Raw genomic sequence first — 25,964 nt, forward strand, 5'->3', positions numbered from 1 at the left:
CCACATAGGTGCCCACCCAAAAAAAATTTTTTTTTAAGAGTTTTAGAAAGAAGTTTACTTTGTAAAATTTGAATTAAAAAAAAAAAGTCATTGAGTACTGTGATGTGTAGGATCAAGTATAAATTCCTTGCCTTTTGTGAAATGCTGGCTATAATCTAAGCAGATTATCTGCTGCTAATTCTGCGTGAGCCCTGCTCATTGGTCAGACTCATAAATTAAACATTCCCTTAAGACTCCTTAATGATCTTCCTCATCTTCTCTGCCCTTTTGTCATCTTCCTCCTCTTCTCCCTCTCCTAGTTGTCCACATCTCATTCTTGTTGGTTCATCTTAAGTCCTGCCTTATAAACAGAAGCCTTGCTTGACCATCCAGCCCCACAGTGATCATACCTTTTCTGAACCAGTGTGGTACTTCCTGTGTCACTCTTGTATGTCTTCACTATTTTATTGTTTATCTTTTAAAATGTGTGTGTCTCAATTCCCCAGCTAACCAGCTTGAAGGCAAGAACTAGGTTTTACATATTTGGGGCTTCCACAGTACCTGGTGCAGTACTTACATTATTAGAGATGTGAATTAAATATTTGTTGCATGTATTTATTGATTTCAAATAGGAGTAGTAACAGGAAGTAGTTGACAGTGATTAGCATATTATTTGTGCCTAAGCAGACTCTTCTAAAACGGTGTAATAGTTTTAATGCTTTTGTCGTTCCATGTAGAAGACTAATTTAGTGGCCTTTTTCCTTGGGCATGGGACAGTCTGATGAGTAGTATTGTCACTGTGTTGCTTTCCTGTTTGCTCTCTTACCACCTGTCTGTGCTCAATTCATTTGTATTGATGAAAAATAGCAATGGCATTTGAGTTAATTGGCTTTTGCTTTTTTCCCTTTTGAGAACATGAGTACCTTGTTCCTTAACTTTTTTTCTCAAGAGTGTGTGTGCATTCTTCAGAGAGGATATTGGACAGAGTCCTAGAGTTCTCCTGGCCAACAGTGTCTTAGGGAGCTGAATATTTTCAGTGCTAAATATTGGGAGTTATGATCTCTCCCTTTTTTGGAAGTATCAGAGTTTTTGTTTTGTTTTGTTTTAAATTCAGATCACAAAATTGTCCTCAAGCTTACTTAGTTGTTTTTATAAAAAGTAATACTCAAAATAGAAGAAACTTTATACCACTTTGCTAGTGATAAATCAGTGGGGGTAACCTTTCTCTTTTTGCCTATCAGTTTAGTTTGATCTCTTTTGTTTATTTGCATAATAGAGTGAAGAGTGAATCATCTTTTATTTCTTTTTTAAAAGATTTTATTTATTTATTTGACAGAGATCGCAGGTAGGCAGAGAGGCAGGCAGAGAGCGAGGGGGAAGCAGGCTTCCTGCTGAGCAGAGAGCCGGATATGGGGCTTAATCCCAGGACTCTGGGATCATAACCTGAGCCAAAGGCAGAGGCTTTAACCCACTGAGCCACCCAGGCACCCCAAGAGTGTATCATCTTTTAAAACTGATTAGGGTTTTCATTATTCAAATATGTTGTAGTTTAAAAATTGTAATACTCTTCTGAAGCAGTGGTTGATAAACTTTTTTGATAAAGAGCCAGAGAACAGTTTTTTTGAAGATCATAAGTTCTTTTTGAAAATGTTGGGGGGAGGGGCACCTGGGTGGCTCAGTGGGTTAAAGCCTCTGCCTTCGGCTCAGGTCATGATCCCAGACACTTGGGATCGAGCCCCGCATTGGGCTCTCTGCTCTGCGGAGAGCCTGCTTCCTCCTCTCTCTCTGCCTACTCGTGATCTCTGTCTGTCAAGTAAATAAATTAAAAAAAAAAAAAAAAACTTAGAAAAGAAAATGTTGGGGGGAAAGGAAAATCTCTTGTGTTTAGACCTTTCTGCTTATTTTTAAGCAAAAATGATGTAAAATGAAGTAAATGAAGTAAAGATGATCTTGTTTCTCTTAGCTTTAGAAACTTGAACACTGCTCCTGAATTTAGGTCTTCTTTGTGAGACTACAGTTACCTACAGAGCAGATGTTTCCTTTTGTACCAGTGGACAGGTACCTGGAAATAGTGGGTAGGCCTAGATTACGAGCTTGGAGTCTTATCACTAGCTTGGAAGAGTGTCAACTCCAGAGCTATTCTTATTTCTTATTCTGGACTTCTTGTATGACTAGATGAGATTTGGGGCTATTATACAGTTTTGTACTGTTGTCAAGTAGCCAGAGCCGCAGGCACAAACTTCAGCCTCATGGCTTCACATGTACTGGATTCACCTCTAGCTGAATGTGGGGCATCTCCCTGCTCTTTGGGGATCTCGGTCTTTCCTAGGTGAGACGTAGGACTTCTTTAGGAGAAACTTAGTGGTGTCATTTGTAACTTTAAGGTAAGTGTCTGGTTTTCTGGGCCATAGCCCAGAATCTGAGAATCTTCTATCCTCAGGTTGGGGAAGGAGTGGTAAGTCCACTCGTTTCATTTTCTGGATTTTTTGAGGAAGCTCTGTTTTATCAGCTCTTTGTGATATGAGTCATAATATAGAAACTTGTCAAGATTTATTTCACTACTATTAGTTACTAGGTTTCACATAGTCAGGAGGCCAACTCACCACTCATTTATGCATTGAATTTCCTACTATTCTCAAAATTCTCAGGTGGTCTGCTTTGCAAAGTAGGGATGAAGGGCTGGGGCTTGGACCTCTGTCTTCAACTCTAGCCCCAGTACTTTGATCTGTTTTACTCTCTTGAGAAAAAATGGTCCTATAGACTAAAGAGAGTTTTAAAACTTTTTTCTGGAGTATCTTGGGAACCATTGGAACCCCCATCTTAGGTTAAAGTGCCTTTTTTATTAGAACAGCAGTAACAGGGTGCTCACTTTTGAGGCAGTTGCCTCCATACTTCATCAGTTTCAGGGACCTGTGAGGATATTTCCTTGGGTCTGTAGGCCCTTCTGTAGCAGACATTAGCCTCAAAGGGACTGTGAACACCAAGAATTCACATTCTAAATTCTCGTGAATGTGTGTTTAAAAATTTTTTTAAAGAATACAAAGGGCATTGTGCTTCTGCGTGAGCAACAGAAGGGGCTGTGGGTATTTACTCATTCACTCAGGAGAAAATGGTGTGCCGGTTACGTTGTCAGGTACATTTTCGACTTAGAAAATCCGGAGGTGAAACTTACATTCTACTATTCCCCCCTGCCCGGGAGCTTTTCAAGCTCTCATAGGAATAGTAGGTTGAGATCCCAGAGAACCAAACTATGGTGGCAAAATAGCTTTGAATTGAAGAGGCTGCGCCTTGTCCTGCCTTCTGATGCTCTTAGGGAGTGTCATTGGACCATTGCTTCCTGTGTCCATAAGTCACCTGTCCTCAAGCCTTTGCTTTCTCTCCTCAAGGCTTGTCAGTGATGTATCTGTCTTCTTCAGACAGGAACAGGGCTCCAGTCAGATCCGACTATGCTTACAGGTCCTGAGAGCCATTCAGAAACTGGCCCGTGAGTCATCCATCATGGCACGAGAAACGTGGGAAGTCTTACTGTTGTTTCTTCTGCAGATTAATGACATACTTCTAGCCCCGCCAACTGTTCAAGGTCTGTTTATGTTTTTTCTAATTTATTTCCAAGCTCTGGATACAGTTCACTTTAAACTCCCTGAGTAGTAGACTGTAGGGATTTACAATTTGGGATGACATTGGACAAACGGAGGTTAACAGGTCTTAGAATGGAAGCCCTCATAGGCACAACATAAAGTTATTTTACTTTCAGTGATGATTTTGCTAATGTAGGAGAGATACGGTGCTTGAATGCGTATTTGATAATGATAGGAACAGTAGGTTGTTCAGTCTATTAGGATAGAGGCTATATAAGAAACAGCTAGCTGAAGTAGAACCCATAAGTACTGTACCTGATTGCAAAGTAGTTATCAAAGTAGACATTAAAAACTTGAGAGTGGCAGAAGATATTTTGTTCAATAAAAGAATCCTGCAGAATCCAAATGGTTCTATTTGGAGGTATGACAATATGCCACGCATACCTTGTCATTAAGAAGCCTCCAGTTTTATGCCTTCAGATGGTATTTTAGAGGCCCTGCTGTGTATGTTACAGCATAGTATATACAAACTGTAAGTTGATACTCTAGTTCTAGGTTCCCTTGTTGCCCATTATCTGTGTAGTCTCTTACTAACAGACATGCAGTGTGCACTTGCGAACTCGCACAAATGCAGTGTCCAGGAAAGTATCTAAAAGAAATCACAGAATTCCACTGTTGAAAATGAGTCCATAGTAAAATACCTTGTCTGTTATGATGATAGCTAGGCAGTCATTGGTTCATTAGCTCTTTGGTATACAGTCTCCATGCCAGGAATCTCAGCAACTCAGCACAGGCTGTTTCTCCCCTTCTGGGGCTCATTATTGTTGAAACTTCATTTGTGCTCACTTGAAATATGCATCCTTATAACTTTTCCTACTACTCTCAAGTTTGCCTTGTGGAGCTATGCAGAGTATAGACCACGACTTTTCTCCCTAGTTCCAGGACTCAGAGTGGAGGAACAGGTCTGTTTTCATGGTTGAGGCTCTGTTCTGCACAGCACCTGTCCTTTTGCTCCCTTCTTTGTCTCCTTCTCCCCAAAGGGTAGCTTTCAAACACCTGAAAGTTTTACAACAAAGTTTGGGTATTTGCTCTGATTCCTTTACTTACTGACTGTGTAAACTTGGAGAGGTTACTTAAATTTTCTCGTTTAAGTTTTCTCTTCTTCAAAATGTGTTTAATTGATAGTTTGTAAAAGATATAAGTGTCTGTCTTGCAGAATTAATGTGCAAAATAAATGAGCATAATTTCATGTGCATAAACCAGTCAGCACAGAAACTGACCCAGTAGTCACACATCATAGACATTCGTCCTTCCCCTTCTCCTCTGTGTCTGTCTCACTTGCTGGAAGATAAAGATCTTTGATAAGAACTGAGCAGGGCAACTTGAAAACTTTATAAATGATAATTGGTTGATGTCATCATGATTTTCTTCATAGGCCCTCCTAAGAATAGTTTCTCATTCTTACTGATTAAGTGGCTATTTGAAAGTCAGAACTTAATATTGCAATTATTTTGATTTTTTTGACCACTTACCCCAAATCAGTGAATTGAAGTTTGTTTTCTTTTTTTAATAAGTATGCCAAAGATGTTTTCTTTTTGTTGGTAAGGTGGCATTGCTGAGAATCTAGCAGAGAAGTTGATTGGTGTTCTCTTTGAGGTTTGGTTGCTAGCTTGTACTCGGTGCTTTCCAACACCACCTTATTGGAAAACAGCCAAGGAGATGGTGGCGAACTGGAGGCACCACCCCGCAGTGGTGGAACAGTGGAGCAAAGTCACCTGTGCACTCACTTCAAGGTAGGTTACCATCATTGACTTGCCTTCCTTCATCCACCTGGTCTAAGGCAGCTTTCTCCTAGTTCCATGTCTTCCTGGGATTCATGGAATATGTTCTGAAAAGTCCGTATCCTGTGTCTGTTATTACTTGCATTTTAGGTACAGAATCAAGCCACTTTTTATTTCTTTTTTATTTTTAAGGTTTTTTATTTATTTGAGAGAGTGAGAGAAAGAGATCACAAGCAGTAGGGGAGGGTAGAGGGAGAAATAGACTCCTCACTGGGCAGAAAGCCTGATGTGGGACTCGATCCCAGTGGGATCATGACCTGAGCTGAAGGCAGATGCCTAACCGACTGAGCCACCCAGGCTCTCTCAAGCCACTTTTTAAAAATGGATATACAGTTTGGCTACTGCCTGGCAAATTTAAAACCTTTCAGATTAAGCAAATATGGAGAAGCAGATAAATTTTGCACCCTGCCTCCCTTGCCAAAATCCCATTCTTAATCTGATTACTGAAATACCATGATTTTTAAAAAAAAAAAAACATAGAAAGGTATAAAAAAATGAAGTTCTTTAGAAATGCTATTATATATATTTATACATAATTTTACAGAAATGAGACCATACTATAATGTGCTATATTATAACCAAAGTAGGTAGTTTGTTATATTAATTTTACCTTTTTTACCATTTATATGTAATGTGAGTAAACTTTAGGCTTTATTTTTTTTCGGACTTGTTTCTTCATTTCAGTTCTACGAATTTTTCCCTAAAGATTCTATTTATTTATTTATTTATTTGAGCAAGAGTGAGAGAGCACAAGAGCAGGGTGAGGGGCAGAGGGAGAAGCAGACTCCCTGCTGAGCAGGGAGCCTGATGTGGGGCTTGATCCCAGGACTCTGGAATCAAGACCTGAGCTGAAGGCAGATGCTTAACTGATTGAGCCACCAGGCGCCCCTAATTCTACATATTTAAATATGTAACTCTAAAAGATGAGGATTCTTTTTAAAACATAATCACAGTACCATTATCATACCTAAAAAAATTAACAGTTCTTTAATATCACTTAGCCATTCAATGTTTAGATTTCCCTTGAATGCCTCCGGTTTTCTTTTGTTTGTTTTTATTGTTTGTTTGTTTTTTTTTGTGGTTGATTCCATTGAATCAAAACAAGCAAGGTTCACATATTGCATTTAATTGACATGTTTCTTAAGCCTTTCTTAAGCTATAGGTTCCTACTCTCTCGTTTTTATTTCTTTGTGGTTTTTGTTGAAGAAACTGGGTTGTTTGTCTTAGAGTGTTTCCACATTCTGAATTTTTCTGATGATGTCCTAGTTGTGTTAATATGTTTCTCTGTCCTCTGTGTTTCCTGTCAGCTGGCAATTAGATCTAGAGACTTGATCTGATTTAGATTCCATGCAGGGAGAGGCAGTGTGAAGGCAGGAACAAATAACTTATAGGTAGCATTATGTATCAGATGGTAGACTGGTCTGAGTTAGTGAAATGTTTATGTTTCTATCTTCATCATTATTTAAAGTAAGAAATGGAGGTTTTAGGATATTCTTTTGATTCTTTTATATCTTAGTGAATGTCAATTATAAATCTAGTTTCAAATAACACTTAATTGAATTTAAATGGAAAAAGTAAATAAATGAAAAAACAAAAATTTTTAGGAAAAAAAAAGTCATCTAAATAATACCAGTATCATGTTAAATAAATCAACTAATTTCTGCTCCAGAAAAATAAATACTTTTTATCTTGATTATAAAACCAATACATAATTTTTTAAATTTTTTTCAAAGATTTTATTTATTTGACAGAGAGACACAGTACGAGCGGGAACACAAACAGGGGGATTGGGAGAGGGAGTAGCAGGCTTCCCGCCAAACTGGGAGCCTGATGTGGGGCTCTATCCCAGGACTCTGGGATCATGACCTGAGCTGAAGGCAGAGGCTTTAATCCACTGAGCCACCCAGGTGCCCTCAGTGTTAACATTTTAATGTATTTTTCCCATTTCTCTTTATAGAAAAAGTTTGAGATTATTCTATGTAGTATTACCTGCTTTTTTAATATGATTCTTACCCATTAATTACATGTACCTTTTCTATTATTAAATCTTGAGATACTTTTAATGCCTTTGTAGTTTTTGTTATATAAATGAAGTTATAATTTATACAATAATTTCATTGTTCAGTTTATGTTCTTTAAAAAATACTGTTTATATGAATACTTTATAGAAAGTCTGTATACTGGTTATTTCATTAAGATATAATTTCTAGACATAAGGTAATTGAGTGAAAGGGCTTTGAACAGCTTAAATACATTCAGAATAGGACTATTAAATTAAGTAATTGAATTGTTGAATTACTTTTAAGTATTTAAGGTACACTATAAATTCTGAACTTCATGCAAGTTATATAGCAGTTACTATGCATAAATTACAGCCTACTTGTGTTGAAGGAGTTTGTAGTGCGATGAATTTTTTTAAAAATTAAATAACAATTTATTTATAATTACATAACTATAAACATCAGTTTCATCTATAATTATACAATTTACTAATTTATTTTCAATTATTTATAAATAAAAATTTAAAAATAATCCATAATTTTATAATTTGATATTTGTAATTTTGTTTATGAAATTATATCATTCATATACAGTTTTATACATTACATATTATATATTAAAGAGCTATTACGTTACTATAAGATCATAATATATGTATTTAATGTATATCATTATGTAGTTTTATAAATTATAAATTTATAATAAAATTATATAACCTAAAATATGAATAGGTATGTAACTAAATGACAATTTTAAAAATAAATGCATTATTCAAATGTTTAGACTTTTTTTTAATCTTACAAAACTGTATTTCCCTTTATAATTTGTCTCTTATCAACGAGGGTCTTCATTCATCTTACTCACTTCTGTGAGGTGTAATACACATGTCATCTATTTTCTCTTGTATTTCTCTTATCATATTTTAATACTTCAGTGTATTTTTCATACTGTTAAGAAATGAACTTGGTGGTATGCATTTTTTTTGTATTCCAGATTGCTACGCTTTACGTATGGTCCTTCATTTCCTCCATTTAAAGTTCCTGATGAAGATGCCAGTCTGATCCCTCCTGAAATGGATAACGAGTGTGTAGCACAGACATGGTTTCGCTTCTTACATATGTTAAGGTACTGTTATTTAGTATTGTGTGTTCTCTCTCCCCGGTCTCTTAGAGCAGGAACCATGCTGTAACTTTCGTGTTGGTGCTCAGTGTGTGATGGCTAAATACAGCCCTCAGATGGAGCCACGTTAGACAATAGGCACATCTACATCATGTTCCTCCTGCGCTCCCTGTCCCAGCAGAGTCAGGCTACCCTCAGCTGTGCTTGGTCTGTACTCTTGAAGCTTGTCCCTGTGGTACATGTAACATTTGTTTTCATGCCTACTGCTGCAGCCTGGATATTATCTCTCCCAGGACCTGCTCTCTATAGTAATTCTGTTCAATTCAGTATTATTGCTTCTTACTTTTCTCTCTACTAGCTACATCCTTATGTCCTGTGGAACTTTTTTTCTGTTGCATGCTGCCCTAATTCTTAAATCATTTCCTCTCCATATCCTCTCATTCTTGTTTGACTGGCCTCATTTTTCTGTTTTGTGTATTAGTGATTCTAAATTACCCTTTTTATAAATTAGTGTGTTAACCATTCTCTATCTTTCTTCTCGTTTGTAGTTCATGTTTTTCATCTTTCAGTGATTTCAGCTTTTTAAAAATGTCTTTTTCTATGATCATTTTCTATTTTCTTTAAAATTAGAAAGTCTTCCTGTGTAATTAATTCTTTTTCTCTTTTTTGGTAGTAATCCCGTGGATTTGAGTAACCCGGCCATTATAAGCTCTACTCCCAAATTTCAGGAACAGTTCTTAAATGTTAGTGGAATGCCACAAGAATTGAATCAGTATCCCTGCCTTAAACATCTGCCTCAAATATTTTTTCGTGCCATGCGTGGAATCAGCTGTCTGGTGGATGCATTCTTAGGTGAATTTTGTGTATGTTGCTAAATGTTTGGAGACCTACATGTAGATAAGTCTGGAGTGTAGATTTAGAAACTATTATGGAAAGCCCAAAGAAAAAGATGGAACAGATTTGATTACATATGACAAAAGTGGGAAAAAATTATTTGCAACAAATGTAATAGCTGGAAAGCTTTCGTTGTCTTTATATAAATCAAAGTATGCTAAGAAAAAGAATAAGACTTGGTAGATAAATGGACAAAGGATATGAATAAACGATTTGCAGAAAGGAAAAGTTTATTCTCAAGAAAATACAGATTAAAATACATTAGGGGGCGCCTGGGTGGCTCAGTGGGTTAAGCCTCTGCCTTCAGCTCAGGTCATGATCCCAGGGTCCAGGGATCGAGCCCCGCATCGGGCTCTCTGCTCCATGGGGAGCCTGCTTCCCTTCCCCTCTCTCTGCCTACCTGTGATCTCTCTCTCTGTCAAATAAATAAATAAAATCCTTTAAAAAAATTAAATAAAATACATTAGGTATCATTCTTATGTGTGTCACTGGGAAGCAGATTACACCTTTTGTGAATCATTATTTTAAACATTTTGGGATGACTGAGTGGCTCGTAGGGTAAATGTCTGCCTTCGGCACAGGTCATGATCCTGGCGTGCTGGGATGGAGCCCTGCAATGGATCTGTTGCTCCTCCTGCTTGTGAGCGCTTGCTCACGGGCGCTCTCTCTATTAAATAAATAAATAAAAACTTTTCTTTAAAAAAGCCCCATTTTTCACATTTTAGGAATACAAAAAGTCAGTATTTTTAATCTACTAAAAGGTAATGATATTTAGTATTTATTTTTTTCTAAAACATTTATTATGTGCATTTGTTAATACATTACATAGGTAATATATTAGTTTAAATTAAGTTTGGCTGCCACATAACAACTGAAAATATCAGTGGTTTAAACAAGATAGTTTATTTTCACATATGGTAAGGCCAGGGCTGGGCAGTAGAGGGCTGCTGTAGCTGTTCCATCATTGTAAGGGACCCACGGCCCTTCTGTCTTGTGGCTTTTTGTGTACTCTCTCAGGGACTGTGATGGTTATATGAGTTTCAGCCATCCTATTCAGCAGTTAGGAAGGGAGGAGAGTCTGTACTTGATTGGTCTTTTTAAGGAGATTTCTGGGAAGACCCACCCAGCAATCACCCACTTCTCTATGGTCAGAACATAACCACATGTAGCTGTAAGGGAGGCTAGAAAATGTAGTTGTGTGTTTTGGGTAGCCATGTCCAGCTAAAATTTGTGTTCTGTAACTCTGGAAGAAAGAGTGAATGGATATTGGGAGGCAGCTAGCCGTGTCTGCTGTAGTCTGCCTTCATTGGTGTTATTTGAGGAAGATTTTTTGACCACATGTTTGAAACTATGAAGAATAACTCCATTTGTCTTTTTCTTAAAGGCATTTCTAGACCCCGATCAGACAGTGCTCCTCCAACACCCGTAAATAGATTAAGTATGCCTCAAAGCACTGCTGTGAGTACCACCCCACCACATAACCGGAGGCACCGGGCTGTTACTGTGAATAAGGCCACCATGAAGACAAGCACAGTAAGTGTTCATCGCCATTATTATGCTCTATAGAGTTGACTTTCTAATCTGCCAACCTTTTAAAAAAGTCCTGCTGTTTTCTCAAACTTTTCTTGAGTGTGGATATATTCTTGTACTCCTCTGACAGGTTAGTACTGCTCATGCCTCGAAAGTTCAGCACCAGACATCATCCACCTCTCCTCTGTCAAGTCCCAATCAGACTAGTTCTGAACCCCGGCCACTGCCTGCCCCTCGGAGACCAAAGGTTAACAGCATCTTGAATCTCTTTGGATCATGGTTATTTGATGCAGCATTTGTTCACTGTAAACTTCATAATGGGATAAACAGAGACAGCAGCATGACTGGTAAATATTGCTCAAGAAATATGTTATCACTTTTTTCTTTTCTTTTTTTTCTTTTTAATCTTTCCTACCTGCAAGATTAATATGTATCTTAAAAAGCTTTCTGTCTCTGACCAAACAGTGTCTTGTGTTTAACCCCTTCCAGCTGCAGTAACAGAATTTTGGAGGTTTTCCTACCTGTCCTTTTTATGTCTGTTCTATGAGGTTTGGCTTTTGTCTGGTTTTATTAGACATACTTCAAGTTAGCCACTTTTTGTTGAATCAAATTCTTTTCAGTAGGTGGCTGGAAGTTCCCTTCATGTCAGCCAGGATAATAATATTGATAGAAGGAACTGAAGATTTTGATCAGAAATTTATTCACAAGAAGTGTTTTTCTTAGATCCTGGCAGCCATTCACTTATTAGTACATATAAATATTAGAAAATTTCTGCTTCATGAAAAACTCTTCTCAGGTTTTAGTCTAGAGAACTTTATTTCAGAGCACACTTAAAAAAATACCATTGCTCTGGAACTAAATAAGACTGGTGGCGAATTGCTAACTCAACCCTGATGTCTTCATTTAGATTTTATTACAGAAATGACACTGTCTAAATGAAATCTGATTTATATTTGTCATTTTACCACTGTACTTGGGAATGGTGGCATAGTGTGCAGGATGGGAGTTGGTGTAGCCCAGAGTGTACTGGATATTTATGACACATCTTCTGGAGAACAGTAGTCATGGCTCGCATTTACTGAGTGGCAGTGACTATGTGCCCAGGCACCTTGTTATATGCACTAATGAGTGTATTGGTTGTTTGGTAAGAAAGCACTTTTCCAACTGGGGTTAGGTGTAGATTGAGAGAAAAGGTTGCCTAATTGCATTAGTTTATGCATCGCTGGGGAGAATATTAGTTCCAAGGATTAAAACTAATATGATGACCATAAAGGTCTTTGCTTTCTCTCAGAAATGCATTCTTAGCTATTACGAATCATCTCAGAACTAAGGTCTGTGTGGGTATTATATATGTATAATCATTTTAGATGTTTTTAAAAATCTTTTAAATAATTTAAAAAGGTGTGAATATGAAGATGATTTGGGTATATAATTTGAGATTGCATGTTTGAGTTTACAGATTCCTTTGTTTATTTTCTTCAAATTCAGATACTTTATATTCTACCATTTCCATATTATATTTTATTTACAAGTTTGAATGTAGTGCTTATGTATGGATAAGTAAATGTACTTACTTATGACTAAATGAAAACTTTTAGAAAACCATTTTTGGCATATATTTTCTTATGTTCATGTGGCTTATATTTTGAGTTTTCTGAACCATGTTTATATTTATTAATTTGTATTGTATTTTCTATGATGAATCAGTCATATTTTTATTTTTATTTTTATTAAGGTACAGTTCTTATGATTGTAACTTTTGGGTATCAAACTATTGACACTACTACAATCCCTGAATCCAGAATGGCTCTATCTCCTGCCTTCTTGGTGGGCTTGCTTAAGAGAATATACAGATCTTCTCACTCTCTAGGGAGTTTGTAACAGCTTTGCTCACCCTCTTGTGCCAAAAGATGGATAATTCAGATAATATGTGGGCAACCAGTTCTTACTTTTAACTCTTAGCATTTTCCTTAGTACGGAGAAGATAGAAGCTCTTTTTTCTCCTATTGTGTTTGGAGATGAGAAAGGCTGTTACATTACCCGGGAGATAGGAAGTGTCCTGGTATTTCACTGGGTTTGAGTGCTACTGGGCACTGCTCTTGAACTTGTGGGGTTGGGAGAGGAGGGGAGGGAGTGGGAGGTTCGGAAATACTAACACTGCTAGTGTGTTTTCTAAGTACTGGCTGCCATCAAGGAATTCTGCCATGCAGTTCACCTCTAACTTAAAATGTTTGCTTCTATGAACTGGTTAGCTCTAGCCTGATGTGACATTACACTGTAGTTTGTAAAAGTAACATTGAGCTGGGAAGGGTTAATAGAACTAAAATTTTAATGCACGTTATCGGCAGTTCAAAACCTCAATTCTTTGTAGTTGTGTAATTTTCTTCGTTCATTGTTTTGCATGATACAAAAATCATAATTTTGGATCTGAATGCACAATTTCCTGTTTTTGAATTAGCTTGTGGTATCATAAAGCTTTTAATCTAACTTTTAAAAAGCTAAAAAGCTTCTTAACTTATTGTAAAATTTCACCATCTTTAAAGTATTTTATAATTACTGCTGTCCTTTGATTTGTTTCCATTTATTTCTATTATCTTGCAGCATCTTTTATCCAAATTCTTCTTTCTTATAAATCTTGTAAGTAGGAACCAGAAGCTTCTCCTTAATTGCAGTCATGTTTTTATTTTTTTCATAATTCCATTAAAATTTTTGATTGTCATTGTCTCTTGTAGTTTTTGCACTTGGGAAGAAAAATACTTTTCTGTGTTTTGAATGGGGAAGATTGTTGGCAAAAGCAAATTAATCTGCCTGAATCAGTCCCATTATTTCTGTACACTAGTCTGGTCATGTCATGAATTCCAGGACTTTGCACTAACTGTGTTTTGGCTTTTCTTTTTTTTTTTTTTAAAGCTTTAAGCTTATTTTTATACAGATTTAGTGTTTGATTTGTATGCATTCTGCATGTAGTGTTTTTCAAATGTATTATTGCTGGATAGCTTACTCAGGACTAAAAATGGCTCATGGGAAGTTGCATAAAGATTTATGCTTGACTCTGCATTCTATTAAAACTATTAAAAATAATTTAAACATTTCATGTAGAGTGATAAAAGATTTCAGAGTGATTTTTCAATACACTGTGAAATCTTTTGTTAAAAATAAAAGCAACTTTCAAAGGGCTTCTGTTTCAGTGACAACGAATGACCATGATAATCTTTCTTACCAATCCAATTTTCTGATTTATCAACCTCAAGTTAGCTGCTGTCTGTGGTTGTTAAAATTCATTCTCATTTTGCTTGGTTGGGCGATTCTTTGGTGTGTGTTTTGGAGTTGGGTGGGTGGTGGGAATGCTCTCTCTTCCTTCCTACCCATTTCTCATCCTTACTTTGCCCTCTCCCTAAAGTATACAAACTGGCATGGGCTTGCCCATTCGATTATGATGTCTGTCTGGGGTAATGTGTAAATTGCAGTAGCTATTTTTCTTAATGTTTAAGCATCATTCTGCAGGGGGAGGAAAAAGAATAAATAAGAGAAAAGCCAAATTCTTTTATTATATATCTGTATTCACATACAGATATATATCTGTATTCACATATAGATATATACACATGTACTCTGCTGATCAAAAATTCAGTTGACGAATGCTTCTAGTAGAATCTATTAAGCTGATAATACCACTGTAAATTGTTACCATTTTCAAAGAAGATTTCAGAGAGCCCCTTCTGAAAAAAATTAAGATGTAGTTGCCAAACAAAAGCATTATTGAATTCTATTTAACAATTTAATGACACCAACACTTGATCTTTGTGTCCAGGGTCCCATGAGCCTATTTGCATATTGACAAATATAATAAAATGCTCCTTTTCTCTCCTCAGCCATTACAACACAAGCTAGCATGGAGTTTCGACGGAAAGGGTCACAAATGTCCACAGACACCATGGTTTCCAATCCTATGTTTGATGCAAGTGAATTTCCTGATAACTATGAAGCAGGAAGAGCTGAGGCTTGTGGGACACTGTGTAGGATTTTTTGTAGCAAGAAGACTGGAGAAGAGATTCTGCCAGCTTATTTATCCAGGTCTTAGAATTTTTTTGTTTATTTTTCCATTTATATAGTTTTGATAGTGAAACTCTATTATAGCATGGCTTGGTAGGCTGAAGTGATAAGTAAGTTTTGGTCTGAAATACGAATGTCTTTAAGTAATTGGAATTTTGGCTTGAAATTCTTGCATTTTACCTGCCTCATCAAATTTGGCAAAGATCATTAAGATGCTTTTTATTTTAAAAGTATTATTTATTTAATCATATTTGACTTTTCTTAATGTGGGAGAGATTTGGAAGGATCACATTAATTAAATAAATTTTTAGCAGACTATTAGGCACTACAGATGGTCCAGAAATGTTAGCTGTAAATCCGGCCTCTGAGGAGCTTATTTTCTCAAGCGAGCAAAGGCATGTACATAAGTAATAATGATCCATTAGTAATAGGAAGTTGGTAGGAAAAAGGCAGAGGTCAAGTGCTGTGGGCCTTCAGAAGAAGCAGCAGTACACACTTACCCCAGGGGTTCAGGAAGGAGTTACAGAGAATGGGGTGATTTTGCTGGACTTAAGAAGGATAGGTAGCATTTAGCATACGTTAGCAGGTTGGGTATGGTCCTCTTACCCAAATAAGTGACTTCAGCTATCTTGGTAAATGGCTTTGCCAGCCAATTCAGTTGCTCAGGCCAGAAACTAGGAGTCATTTTAGACTCTTCTCTCTCTTCATCTCTAGATGGTAAACCATCTCCTGCCTTTCTGTTACTTAACCCGCTTTCTAATCTCCACTCTGTCCTCTGACACTTTAGATCTTGTCACTTTTTTCCTAAATTAACTTGTAGCAGCCTCCTATTTTTCTTGACTCTGTTTTTCCTTCCTGAGCTGATCATTCACATAGCTGCTAAAGTGATCAACAAGACCATTCAGGTGTCTGTACCTGTTGGGTTCTCAGGAATGACGATTAAACTGAATCAGAGGGGACCAAGTGCAGAATCCTGTAGGCCTGAAACAAACTGGTACATGCAGGCAGCTAATCAGGGCTATCTTAGTGGGTTCTTGGCTTTAAGTAACAAGAAACCCCTCAGTGTGATTTAAGCAAAATAGTAATGAGTTATGAGAAACTGTGCTATTTAATACATTTTAAGGTCAGGACTTGCAGCAGGGCCTCACAAAGGGCAAGGATCAGAAACTACAAAGTGTTCAAGGAACAAAACAATTTTCTTCCTCTCTGTTTCTCTGTCTTCATGGTCTCCTAGAACTACTTCATTCTTCTCTGCGGATTATTTTCTTATATTCAGTACGCTTCTGAGTTCCCAAATTCCATGGCTTTGGTCTAGGTGACCAATTTCAGATACCTGGGAAGGAGGATCTGATTAATCAGGTAGTCTTCCTCTGCTGTAGTCAACTACAGCTGAGTGTGTGGGTCACATGGATGGCTGGAGCTCATCCCTTGTGATGAGGGCATAGTCTCAGAAGGGAGACTGTGGGTTGGGGAGATACCCCAAAGAAGGGAGACTGTGGGTTGGGGAGATACCCCAAAATAGCAATAAGGGAAAAGGCTGTGACCATGAGCTTTCTGTCTGGCCCCTAAGACCAACCAAAAGAGCAGATTTGTTAGAGGGCAAGTGATGAACCTAGTTATGAAACTGTTGAGTTTGAGATGCCTATAAAATATTAATCAACAGATATTTATCAAGTTCCTACTACGTGCCAGACACTGTGCATAGGTAGTACTGGAGTAATTAGTACAAATGATCAGTAATCAATAATTAGACATGACCTGCTTTCAAGTATCCAACAGGTCTGAAGCTCACTTGAGAGGCATAGGCCAGAGACTGATTTGATTATATTCAGGAGCTTAAAACCAGGTTAGTGCGAGAGAGAGCCTAGAGTGCAGCTTGACAGCCTGTTGGATACCAGTATAGGAGGCAGGCGGAGTAAGAGTGTCTATTAGAGAAAACAGCTACAGAGGTCACAGAAGGAAAAGAAGAGAAGAAGCGAGTAAAGGGTTGAATGCTTTAAGAAAGGCAGAGTAAGTTAAGACTTAGACATGTCTTCTGGATTTAGCAATTGAGAGGCTGTTGGTTATTTGCTGACATGGTTTCAACTGAGTTCTAGGAGGAGAAGCTAGATTGCAGTGTTTTGAGTAGTGACCAGGAGGTGAGGAAGTGGATTCCAAACAGGTTTGTGGAGAAAAGTGCCTCACAGTAGTAGAAGATAGTAGACCGATACAGTTGCTCTTGAATGATGGAAGATCAAATACGTAGTTGAGTGGGGCTTAGGAGAGGAAGCTAAAAGAAGGTGGGCTCAGGTGTATTCCTGAAAGGAGTCTTACCCAGACTCACCTCCATGTCATGGTAAATGCAGATTTCTTTCTTTCATTGTCCCCCCAGAAATGTTGGGGAAGGGGAGAAGACACAACACACACCTTTTTTTTTTTTTTTTTCCCAGGAATTGGGAAATACTGCAAAATTTTACTGGCATGGAATTCAGTTCACTAATTCCTCTAGTTTACTGATAATTACTGCAGTCATTTGTTTTGGTGACTTCATATGCAGGCAGCTATAACTGAGTTATAAGGCTTAACATTTCACGAAGGTGTAATAGACATGAATCTTTTTTCTCTTTTCATTAGGAAAGATAATTTGGTTCTTAGTATATTTGCTTTTGAATTGTTCTAACTAGTAATACCTTTTAAAGGATAGAAATAGTGAAGAGTGGAAATAGACTTTCAGATGACTGTGTAGAAAATATTAATAATTATGAAAACAGTTGACCAGCAGTTTATTTAAAATTTTTTTCTTGCTTTCCTAGATTTTACATGCTTTTAATTCAAGGTTTGCAGATAAATGATTATGTGTGCCACCCTGTCTTGGCCAGCGTTATTCTAAACTCCCCTCCTTTGTTCTGCTGTGACTTGAAAGGGATTGATGTTGTGGTTCCTTACTTTATTTCAGCTCTTGAAACCATTTTGCCTGACAGGTAAGCTCTCACTCTGTACTAGCATATCACTTGTGGGTTTGACCTGGTCCGTTGTTGTGCTTCATCCCCAGTTTCCTAATTTATCCTATGCAGTTGTCTTCATAACTCAAGGGGACTCAGGTCACTTTACGTGAGCATAGAACATCCAGACACACTTCATCCCTGTCATTCCGTTCTAATTTGTCTTGGTCATGTTGAATCCTTTTTGGCCTGGTCTAGAGAGCTAAGAACAAACCAGCCTGGAGGTCCTATTTGTATAGAGTAGATCAAACATTTGAAATCAGTCAGCCAGGTTTTAGTTTTTCTGTAACAGTTTAACATAGTTCACACACACACAGGCAGAATATAAACACAGTGGAAAGTAGTTACTTCACTCTTTATGAAACCAAACCCAGTGCTTAGATTGTGAAAAACTGACATAATGTATATTTGGCAATAGCTAAAAACAAGCTTTGGTTTGGAAATACCAATAGCTATTTCTTGTTTGTTTGTTTGTTTTTGGCAGAGAGCTCTCAAAATTCAAAAGCTATGTAAATCCAACAGAGTTGAGAAGATCTTCCATTAATATCCTCCTTTCTTTGTTGCCCCTCCCTCATCATTTTGGCACAGTCAGATCTGAGGTAATGTTTTATTGAAGTTTTTTATATTCTGTATTTTATTTTGTGAACTTAAATCAAGTCAAATTGTATTTTAAAAATGGAACATGAGTTTTTTAAAACTTTTCTCAGATTATTTCAATCAAATCGACAAAGTTGATTTGTTTTTCTTCTTTCAGCCAGCCAGCCTGGCTTGGTCTACTGTTTCAGGTGACAACAGCTAGTGAGAGCTAATAATAACACGTGTTGTGTGAGTTAGTGCCCGACTTTGCACAGGGGCTACTACTAGTCAGACTGAAAGCCTTGCCTGTTAGCCTGGTCTCTGTCCACCATAGGAGTTGCCACACGGGCATAGTGCACTACAGCAGTTGATGGTGAATACTGTTTGTTTCTTCCGTAGGTGGTCCTGGAAGGAAAGTTTAGTAATGATGACAGCTCTTCATACGATAAACCAATAACTTTTTTGTCCCTGAAGTTACGACTTGTGAATATACTAATAGGTGCCTTGCAAACAGAAACGGACCCCAACAACACTCAAATGATACTAGGTTTGTGTTCACACAGTTTTTTGTAAGAGAACCCATACGCTGTTGACCCCAGGTGTGCTTGGAAGGCAGGGGTCAGTGATGAAGCCTGAGCCCAGTACAGCTGTATTTATTCTGAATCAGAGGCAGAATATGTTTGCTTTTGCATGTGCAAAAGTTTAAAGGGGTGAGATTAGGGAAGAGAAAAGCGTTACAGTTATCTAAGGGGGTCATTTTTGCTTAGTTTTATTTGTGCTGTTTTTCACTTTCCCTCTTGCCTTTCCTCTCTGCTCCTTTCCCCTTACTCCCTTCTTCCTTTTCCCTCTTCCTCCCCCCCCCCCCCCCCCACCATATCTGCATTTTCCTCTGCATCCTGCCCATTGCGTCCATGGGGAAGAATTTTGAGTTCGGTACAAATCTGGAAGCTGTGTCAGAACCCTGCCGGGAGGAGACTAAGAAATAGCTGTTGCTGTGCTTCCTCCCTTTTTTCTTAATGTTCTCTGTTGGTCTCCTGATCATACTGATTCTCTGTTTTCATTTAAAAAAATTTTTTTAAGATTTTATTTATTTATTTATTTGTCAGAGAGAGAGACGTCACAGGCAGGGTGCGCAGCAGGCAGAGGGAGAAGCAAACTCCCCGTTGCGCAGGGAGCCCGGTGTGGGACTCAATCCTAGTACTCTGGAATCATGACCTGAGCCAAAGGCAGACACTTAACTGACTGAGCCACAAAGGTGTCCCTGATTATCTCTTTTAAATGGCTCATCATTATGCTCACTGCCATATATTAAGCCATATATATTGTTTTTCAGCTTGGTTACTACAATTGTCTCTTTCTGTACTTCTGACTTTTCATCAAAGCCAAGAGCATGGCCATAGGTACAGGTGCTCTGAGGATAGTACTAAAAAACTGAATGGTATGGCTTTCATCCTTGAGCAAATCTTATTGTAGAAAGAATATTCTCACCAAGTGTCAGGTAATAACAGAGGGAAGATCTGATTGCATGTCTTGTTCAGTGTCTTCACTGTTGAGAGAAGAAACCAACAGCAAGGAAGACCTTCATGGGGGGAAGTGGAGATTAAATTTGATCTTGTAGGGCAGAATTTGAATAGGCAGAAATGACGTTAGGTTTTCATTTCAGGAGATGAAATGTCATTGCCAAAGAATTGGTGGTGGCAGAAATAATTGGACTGAGTGTTCTGGAAGTATGTATAGTATGTTATGCAGTGAGAAGGTGGAATAAATAGGGAAGAATAAATCCTTTCATTTTGAAAAAGTTGAAAGAACAGATTAAATCTTGCTATGAGGGGGCCTCCAAGTTGTAGTGTTTTAGGTTATTGAAATAATGTATCACTTGAAATCAGATAATTTTCTACAGAGTTGTTTAGTTTTGTCTTACCCTTGCCCTGAAGAGCTCTGTATGTACATTTCAAGGAAGAGTCACTTGTCAGCCCTTGCCATAGATTGGCAAAGCTGTGTCTGTCCTCTCTATTTATTGTGGACAAGAGTACTCCCACACTGAGATGAGAAGCAGTGTGCTAGGCTCACAATCTTATTTCTGTTCTAGCCTTTCTAGGGCTGTAAGTTCCTTGATAGTAAATATGTGCAGCTTGCCTTCAAAATATGCAGCCGGGGTAGCCCTCAACCGTGTGGCTTTAATCATTTTTAAAAAGCAGTCTGATCAAGGGCACGTGGTTGGCTCAGTTGGTTGAGCGTCCGACTGATGATTTCCGCTCAGATCATGATTTCATAGGTTGTGGAATCAAGCCCTACATCTCAAGCCCCAGGCTCTGTGCCTTGCAGGGAGTCTGCTTGAGATTCTCCCTCTCCCTCTGCTCCTCCCCCCACACTTGCCCTCTCCTTCTCTAGCTTACTTTCCCTCAAATAAATAAAATAAGTTAATAAATAAATAAATCTTAAAAAAAAAAGGTAGTCTGATCAGAAAGACACAGCTGTGATTTTTGTTATTTTTTCCTTTATTTCTAAAAGAATCTTCTTTTTTTTTTAAAGTATTCCATAATATTTTCTTAGTTTGGGTGTACTGGGATGGCTTGGTCAGTTGGGCATCTGCCTTCAGCGCGGGTCATGATCCCGGGGTCCTGGGATCAAGTCCTGCATTGGGCTCTCTGTTTAGTGGGGAGCCTGCTTCTCCCTCTCCCTCTGTCTGCTGCTCTAAATACTTGTGATCTCTCTCTCTGCCTCTGTGTCAAATGAATGAATAAAATCTTTAAAATATGTATGTTTTTTTTTCTTAGTTTGTAATAGCTTTGAAATTGAGATGCTTACATCTGGTCTGAAATACCAGTTTAAAAATATTTGATAGTGGTCATATTTTTATATAGTTAAGTTTGACCTTCCAGTTTATTTTAGAAAATGTGGTTTTAAAACACATTTGATGATTGATGTGATGGCAGATCAGAATTAGGGCATTTCTAAAGAGTGTTTTCTTCATACCAGTCAATAGATTTATTAGTAATTTTATGGACATTTCAAGAATAGCTAAAAATCGTATTCTTATCTCTTTTGAGATATGTTAGGCATTTTAATATTCTTATCATATATTTAAATAAAATGCTTTTTTTTTCTCTTACAGGGGCAATGTTAAATATTGTTCAAGATTCAGCACTTTTAGAAGCCATTGGTTGCCAAATGGAGATGGTAAGAAGCATACCACATGTTATCAGCATCTGATTAGATGTAAATTGCATTCCAAAATGTTTGTCCTTGTGATTTTTAAAGGCATTTGTTTCTAAATTCAGCTCATTGATTCAGAAGGATCATATTTTAAAATAAGTATTTTGAGGTTTCTTACGTTTCAGTGTTTCCTTAGCCATTCATCAGGTCCTTGAGAGATTCTGCACGAGAGACATTTCAGCCAAATGCAGTCTTTATTTCTGGACAGTCTCTACTTAAAACTCTTACCTTCTTTATTGTGCTGGTTAACTGGCTTGAATAATCTAGGAAAAGCCCCCTATTCCATACTTCTTCCTAGTAGATCTAATGCTGTCCAGAAACAAGCATTGAGTTTATTCTTTTCCATCTCATCAGCTCTTTGAGCTTCCCTAGACCAAAGTTTGAAGATCCCCCAAAGCACCAATATTTCCAAATTAAAAAAGCTTCCTAGAGACTCCCACTGCCTCTTGCTTCTGGCTTCAGGATAGGTGACCTCCCACCTGGAGTAGAGGCAGGAGAGTGGAGAAATAGAGTATTCTGGAATGAGCTGGATAGATTCAGGATGGGTGATCAAATTATTATTAAGGAAATTATATTTGTATCCTAGTAGGTGGCTAATAATAATCAGCTGATCTGGATATAATGAATTTTGTTTATTGGGGGGAAAAAATGAGAGAAACCTTTAACAGCCCCTACATGTATAGGAGTTAATCTTTATACTAACCATGATATCTTATTGTTTGCGTTCTATGATGTAACTACATTTGAAAGTTACTGTTGCTTGTTTCTTTTGTAGTTTTTTTTTTTTTAAAGATTTTATTTATTTATTTGACAGAGAGAGATCACAAGTAGACAGAGAGGCCGGCAGAGAGAGAGAGAGGGAAGCAGGCTCCCTGCTGAGCAGAGAGCCCGATGTGGGACTCGATCCCAGGACCCTGAGATCATGACCTGAGCCGAAGGCAGCGGCTTAACCCACTGAGCCACCCAGGCGCCCCTGTTTTGTAGTTGTAATAAGCTTGTACTCCTGAAGTGTTGCTTAGGAGGCATTGGGTAATTCTTTAAGGGCCCAGAGTCATTAGCTAGTGAAGTCAAGTAAAGATAGAAAAGGACTTCGGCTGCCCCTTTGCAAAGAACACTGTGGAATGGACACCCATAATCATCAGACCCTTCATACCCTTTACTAAATGGTGTCTATGCAAAAACACCGCAGTAGTTTTAATCCCTTGTCAGTTTTTATCTGTGTATATCAGTTTGTGCTACTTCTCTGGCCCATTCCGTTTTATCAACATGGCTTTTAGTGACTGACTTCTATCTGTACTTGTCAATTTCGGGTGTAGTCCTCAAATATTTGATCCATTTTTATTTAACTAGGGTGGTGGAGAGAATAACCTGAAGAGTCATAGTCGCACTAATAGTGGTATTAGTTCAGCAAGTGGTGGAAGCACAGAGCCCACAACTCCTGACAGTGAAAGACCTGCTCAAGCTCTCCTAAGGGATTATGGTAAGCCATGTTTGTTTTTTTGAAATCCAAAGTTTATTGAGTAACTTTTAATGCCCAGATACATAAAACAAAATCTTTTTAAACAAAATTTTAATGTTCGTGATTTTAATGTATTTAAGTATTATACTTAAATGTATAAATTAAGTATAATACTTAATAACCTAATACTTATTAGTCTAAAAGATTTTTTAAAAGAAAACAAATCTTGTAAAATTACTAGCTTTTAGTAACTAGATTTTGGGTAGTTTTTTAGATGTTATAAATGATTACAGTGGGTGGCAATTTATGGGTTCTGTTACCAGCTACTGGTTATACAGAGAGGTAGAATGTGCTCTGCCTCAGGCTCTAATGAGAGAGCCAGCACATCAATTATTGTAGTATGGTAAGTGGAGTGATAAAATATACATTAGAACCCAGAGAAGAGAGTCTTTGTGTTTAAAAACTACACCCTACTATAACTGGTTAGATTTTTTAGTCACAAATTTTAAGCAAAAGTAAAGAAGCATTTGCTAGCAGAGCATCCTATTCAGTGATGTCCTTTACCTTGGCAATTACTTTATGGGTTCTGTGAATTTGTGGGTGCCTTTTTTTTTATACATAATTATTAATATTGTGTTGAATCTCTGAGTGCTAGTCCAACATGATTGGAATGAAATCTCGATCCTTAGATGTGAATTCAATTTTTTAATTACCTGGAGAATTCATGAGCCTAGGAGTCTAGGCGTGTTTAAGTTTGCTTTCAGTATCCTTGAGCACGTCAAATACATTGGGTCATCGTGTGGTTATTCAGCAAATGTAAAAATTGCATTTATAAAGAAGTTATTTCAATTGTTATTCATTATGTTCATGGGTTTAAATATACTATAGGTGAAAATTTGTTTTTCACGCTTTCTAAAACACTTCTAAAGAACTTTTTGAATTATTGTATGTGTTCTAATATAAATGTTTGAAGTGATTATTGTTTGTTTCAGCCTTTTGAACTGGTGTTAGTGAGTTCTGGTTGTAATGTCGTAAAGTAGTTTTTACTAAGAAATCCAGATTTGTGTTAGTGTCGCATGAATGTCTCTCTTTAATGATCATTCCTTTTTCTGTTGTCACTGCCCTCTTTCTGATAGGATCGACAGGTATAATGTCCCTAAAGCTTCCTTTATAAATTCAATTTTATTTGTCCTAATTTTTTATTAGCTAAGTAGTGATTACTTTTAAATGTAGAACTGGAGGCCAAATAAAAACAGGGCGACTTGGTTATTTAATTCTTTTAGAAGTATTAAAGTAGCTTTAGAGAATTAAATGTCAAAATACGTTTGAGAAGGCATTGCATGTGACTTTTGATAGTTTAAACCCTGAAAATAATTTCAGCAGATGTTTTAGGGTATTCTTAGTGTCTGAGGAGATTCTAAAATGTGAATTCTCTTTTCTGTAAAATTCCAAGGATATAATTGATAGCCTTTTCATTGTTTTTTTGAAAATGTAACTCTCTATGAGTTAATTAAGAAATTTTAAGATATATTGAACTGCCAAATCCTAGTGGATGTCTGTGTAAAAGTACCTGAGCTGGGAGCTAAAAGCTGCTTCAGTCCAGTGTGTGTGCCCTATGCACTGTTGTTCAGTCAGGCTTGGTGCTCAGGCCCATGGGGTGGGGAGCATAGCACTGTGTGGGTGCCCGTCATGCTCACTGTGGCTGCTGTGGTCTGTGCCTGGTGGAATGCTGTGCTTCTTGTTACTAATGCTTAGTTGTTTTCCCTCCCTGTGGGATGTGGCATTGGGGTTATATCCTAGCTCTTAATACAGATTCAGCTGCTGGGCTCCTGATTCGCAGCATTCATCTTGTCACCCAAAGACTCAACTCCCAGTGGCGCCAAGACATGAGCATATCACTGGCAGCTCTAGAGCTCCTCTCTGGCCTGGCAAAGGTGAGGAGAACAGTCCTTTTATTTTAGCCCAATAGCTGTGTACCATGAGTCCTCTCCCTGTATTGCTTTACTCCTTGATGTGGGTATTACAGTGTTGCTCATACTCAAACATAGTTTTATCCAGAGTGTGCAAAAATGGGCCTCCAAGTGAAATTTTACAACGTGAACATTACTTTTTTAAATAGGTTCAAATATTATGAATGATACTTTTGCTGTTAAGTTACAGGAAACATTTCAATACTTGCTATTTATTTGCATATGATAATAGAATACCTGTTGGTTTTGTATTTGCTTATAATACCCTTATTTCAACATGACATTTTGTGTCATTGTAGGATCATCTGATTTTAATGCACACAAAAATGTGCATAAATCTCAAAATATTTATGCTGAATAGAAGCCAGACCCCCCAAAAAGAATACATTTTATTTCTTTTGTATAAAACTCTAAAAAATGCAGATTAACCTGTATTGACAGAACCCAGATCAGTAATAACCTAAGGAAGGGGCATAAAGGAAGTGGAAGAGGGGATTAGAAGGGTACATGAGGACATTTTGGGAGGTGATGGATATGTCTACTATTTTGATTTTGGTGATAGTTCACAAGTGTGTACTTATGCCAAAATTTATAAAATTTTTCACTTTAAATAGTTTTAAATAGTTTCCTATATGTTAATTATACCTCTGAGCAGCTACACAGAACTTTATAGCTCATAGAGCATCACTGCAGGGTTGGGTTAGGGGGCTTCAGAAATGTATACACATCCCATTGCCAGCTATTCTTTTGATATCTGGCAATGATGA

At 37.5% G+C, this 25,964-nt stretch overlaps 1 protein-coding gene across 7 annotated transcripts in view; it reads left to right on the top strand.

The window, feature by feature from the left end:
• The window catches only part of RALGAPB (Ral GTPase activating protein non-catalytic subunit beta), an 80,637-nt gene that overhangs the window by 18,695 nt on the left and 35,978 nt on the right, over positions 1-25,964 (top strand). Inside the window, exons 4-18 of one of the 7 annotated variants that reach the window (XM_045980635.1) lie at positions 3,396-3,559; positions 5,164-5,350; positions 8,393-8,524; positions 9,192-9,370; positions 10,797-10,945; positions 11,073-11,289; positions 13,544-13,579; positions 14,815-15,016; positions 17,788-17,955; positions 18,461-18,575; positions 18,952-19,099; positions 21,668-21,732; positions 23,119-23,248; positions 24,364-24,372; positions 25,028-25,161. In XM_045980635.1, the coding sequence (XP_045836591.1) occupies positions 3,396-3,559; positions 5,164-5,350; positions 8,393-8,524; positions 9,192-9,370; positions 10,797-10,945; positions 11,073-11,289; positions 13,544-13,579; positions 14,815-15,016; positions 17,788-17,955; positions 18,461-18,575; positions 18,952-19,099; positions 21,668-21,732; positions 23,119-23,248; positions 24,364-24,372; positions 25,028-25,161 (2,035 nt within the window). The remainder of the gene's footprint in view (positions 1-3,395; positions 3,560-5,163; positions 5,351-8,392; positions 8,525-9,191; positions 9,371-10,796; positions 10,946-11,072; positions 11,290-13,543; positions 13,580-14,814; positions 15,017-17,787; positions 17,956-18,460; positions 18,576-18,951; positions 19,100-21,667; positions 21,733-23,118; positions 23,249-24,363; positions 24,373-25,027; positions 25,162-25,964) is intronic. The other 6 variants (XM_045980637.1, XM_045980636.1, XM_045980638.1 and 3 more) reach the window with 6 other exon arrangements.

Source organism: Meles meles, chromosome 16, assembly GCF_922984935.1.
Source record: "Meles meles chromosome 16, mMelMel3.1 paternal haplotype, whole genome shotgun sequence".
Classification (NCBI taxonomy): Eukaryota; Metazoa; Chordata; class Mammalia; order Carnivora; family Mustelidae; genus Meles; species Meles meles.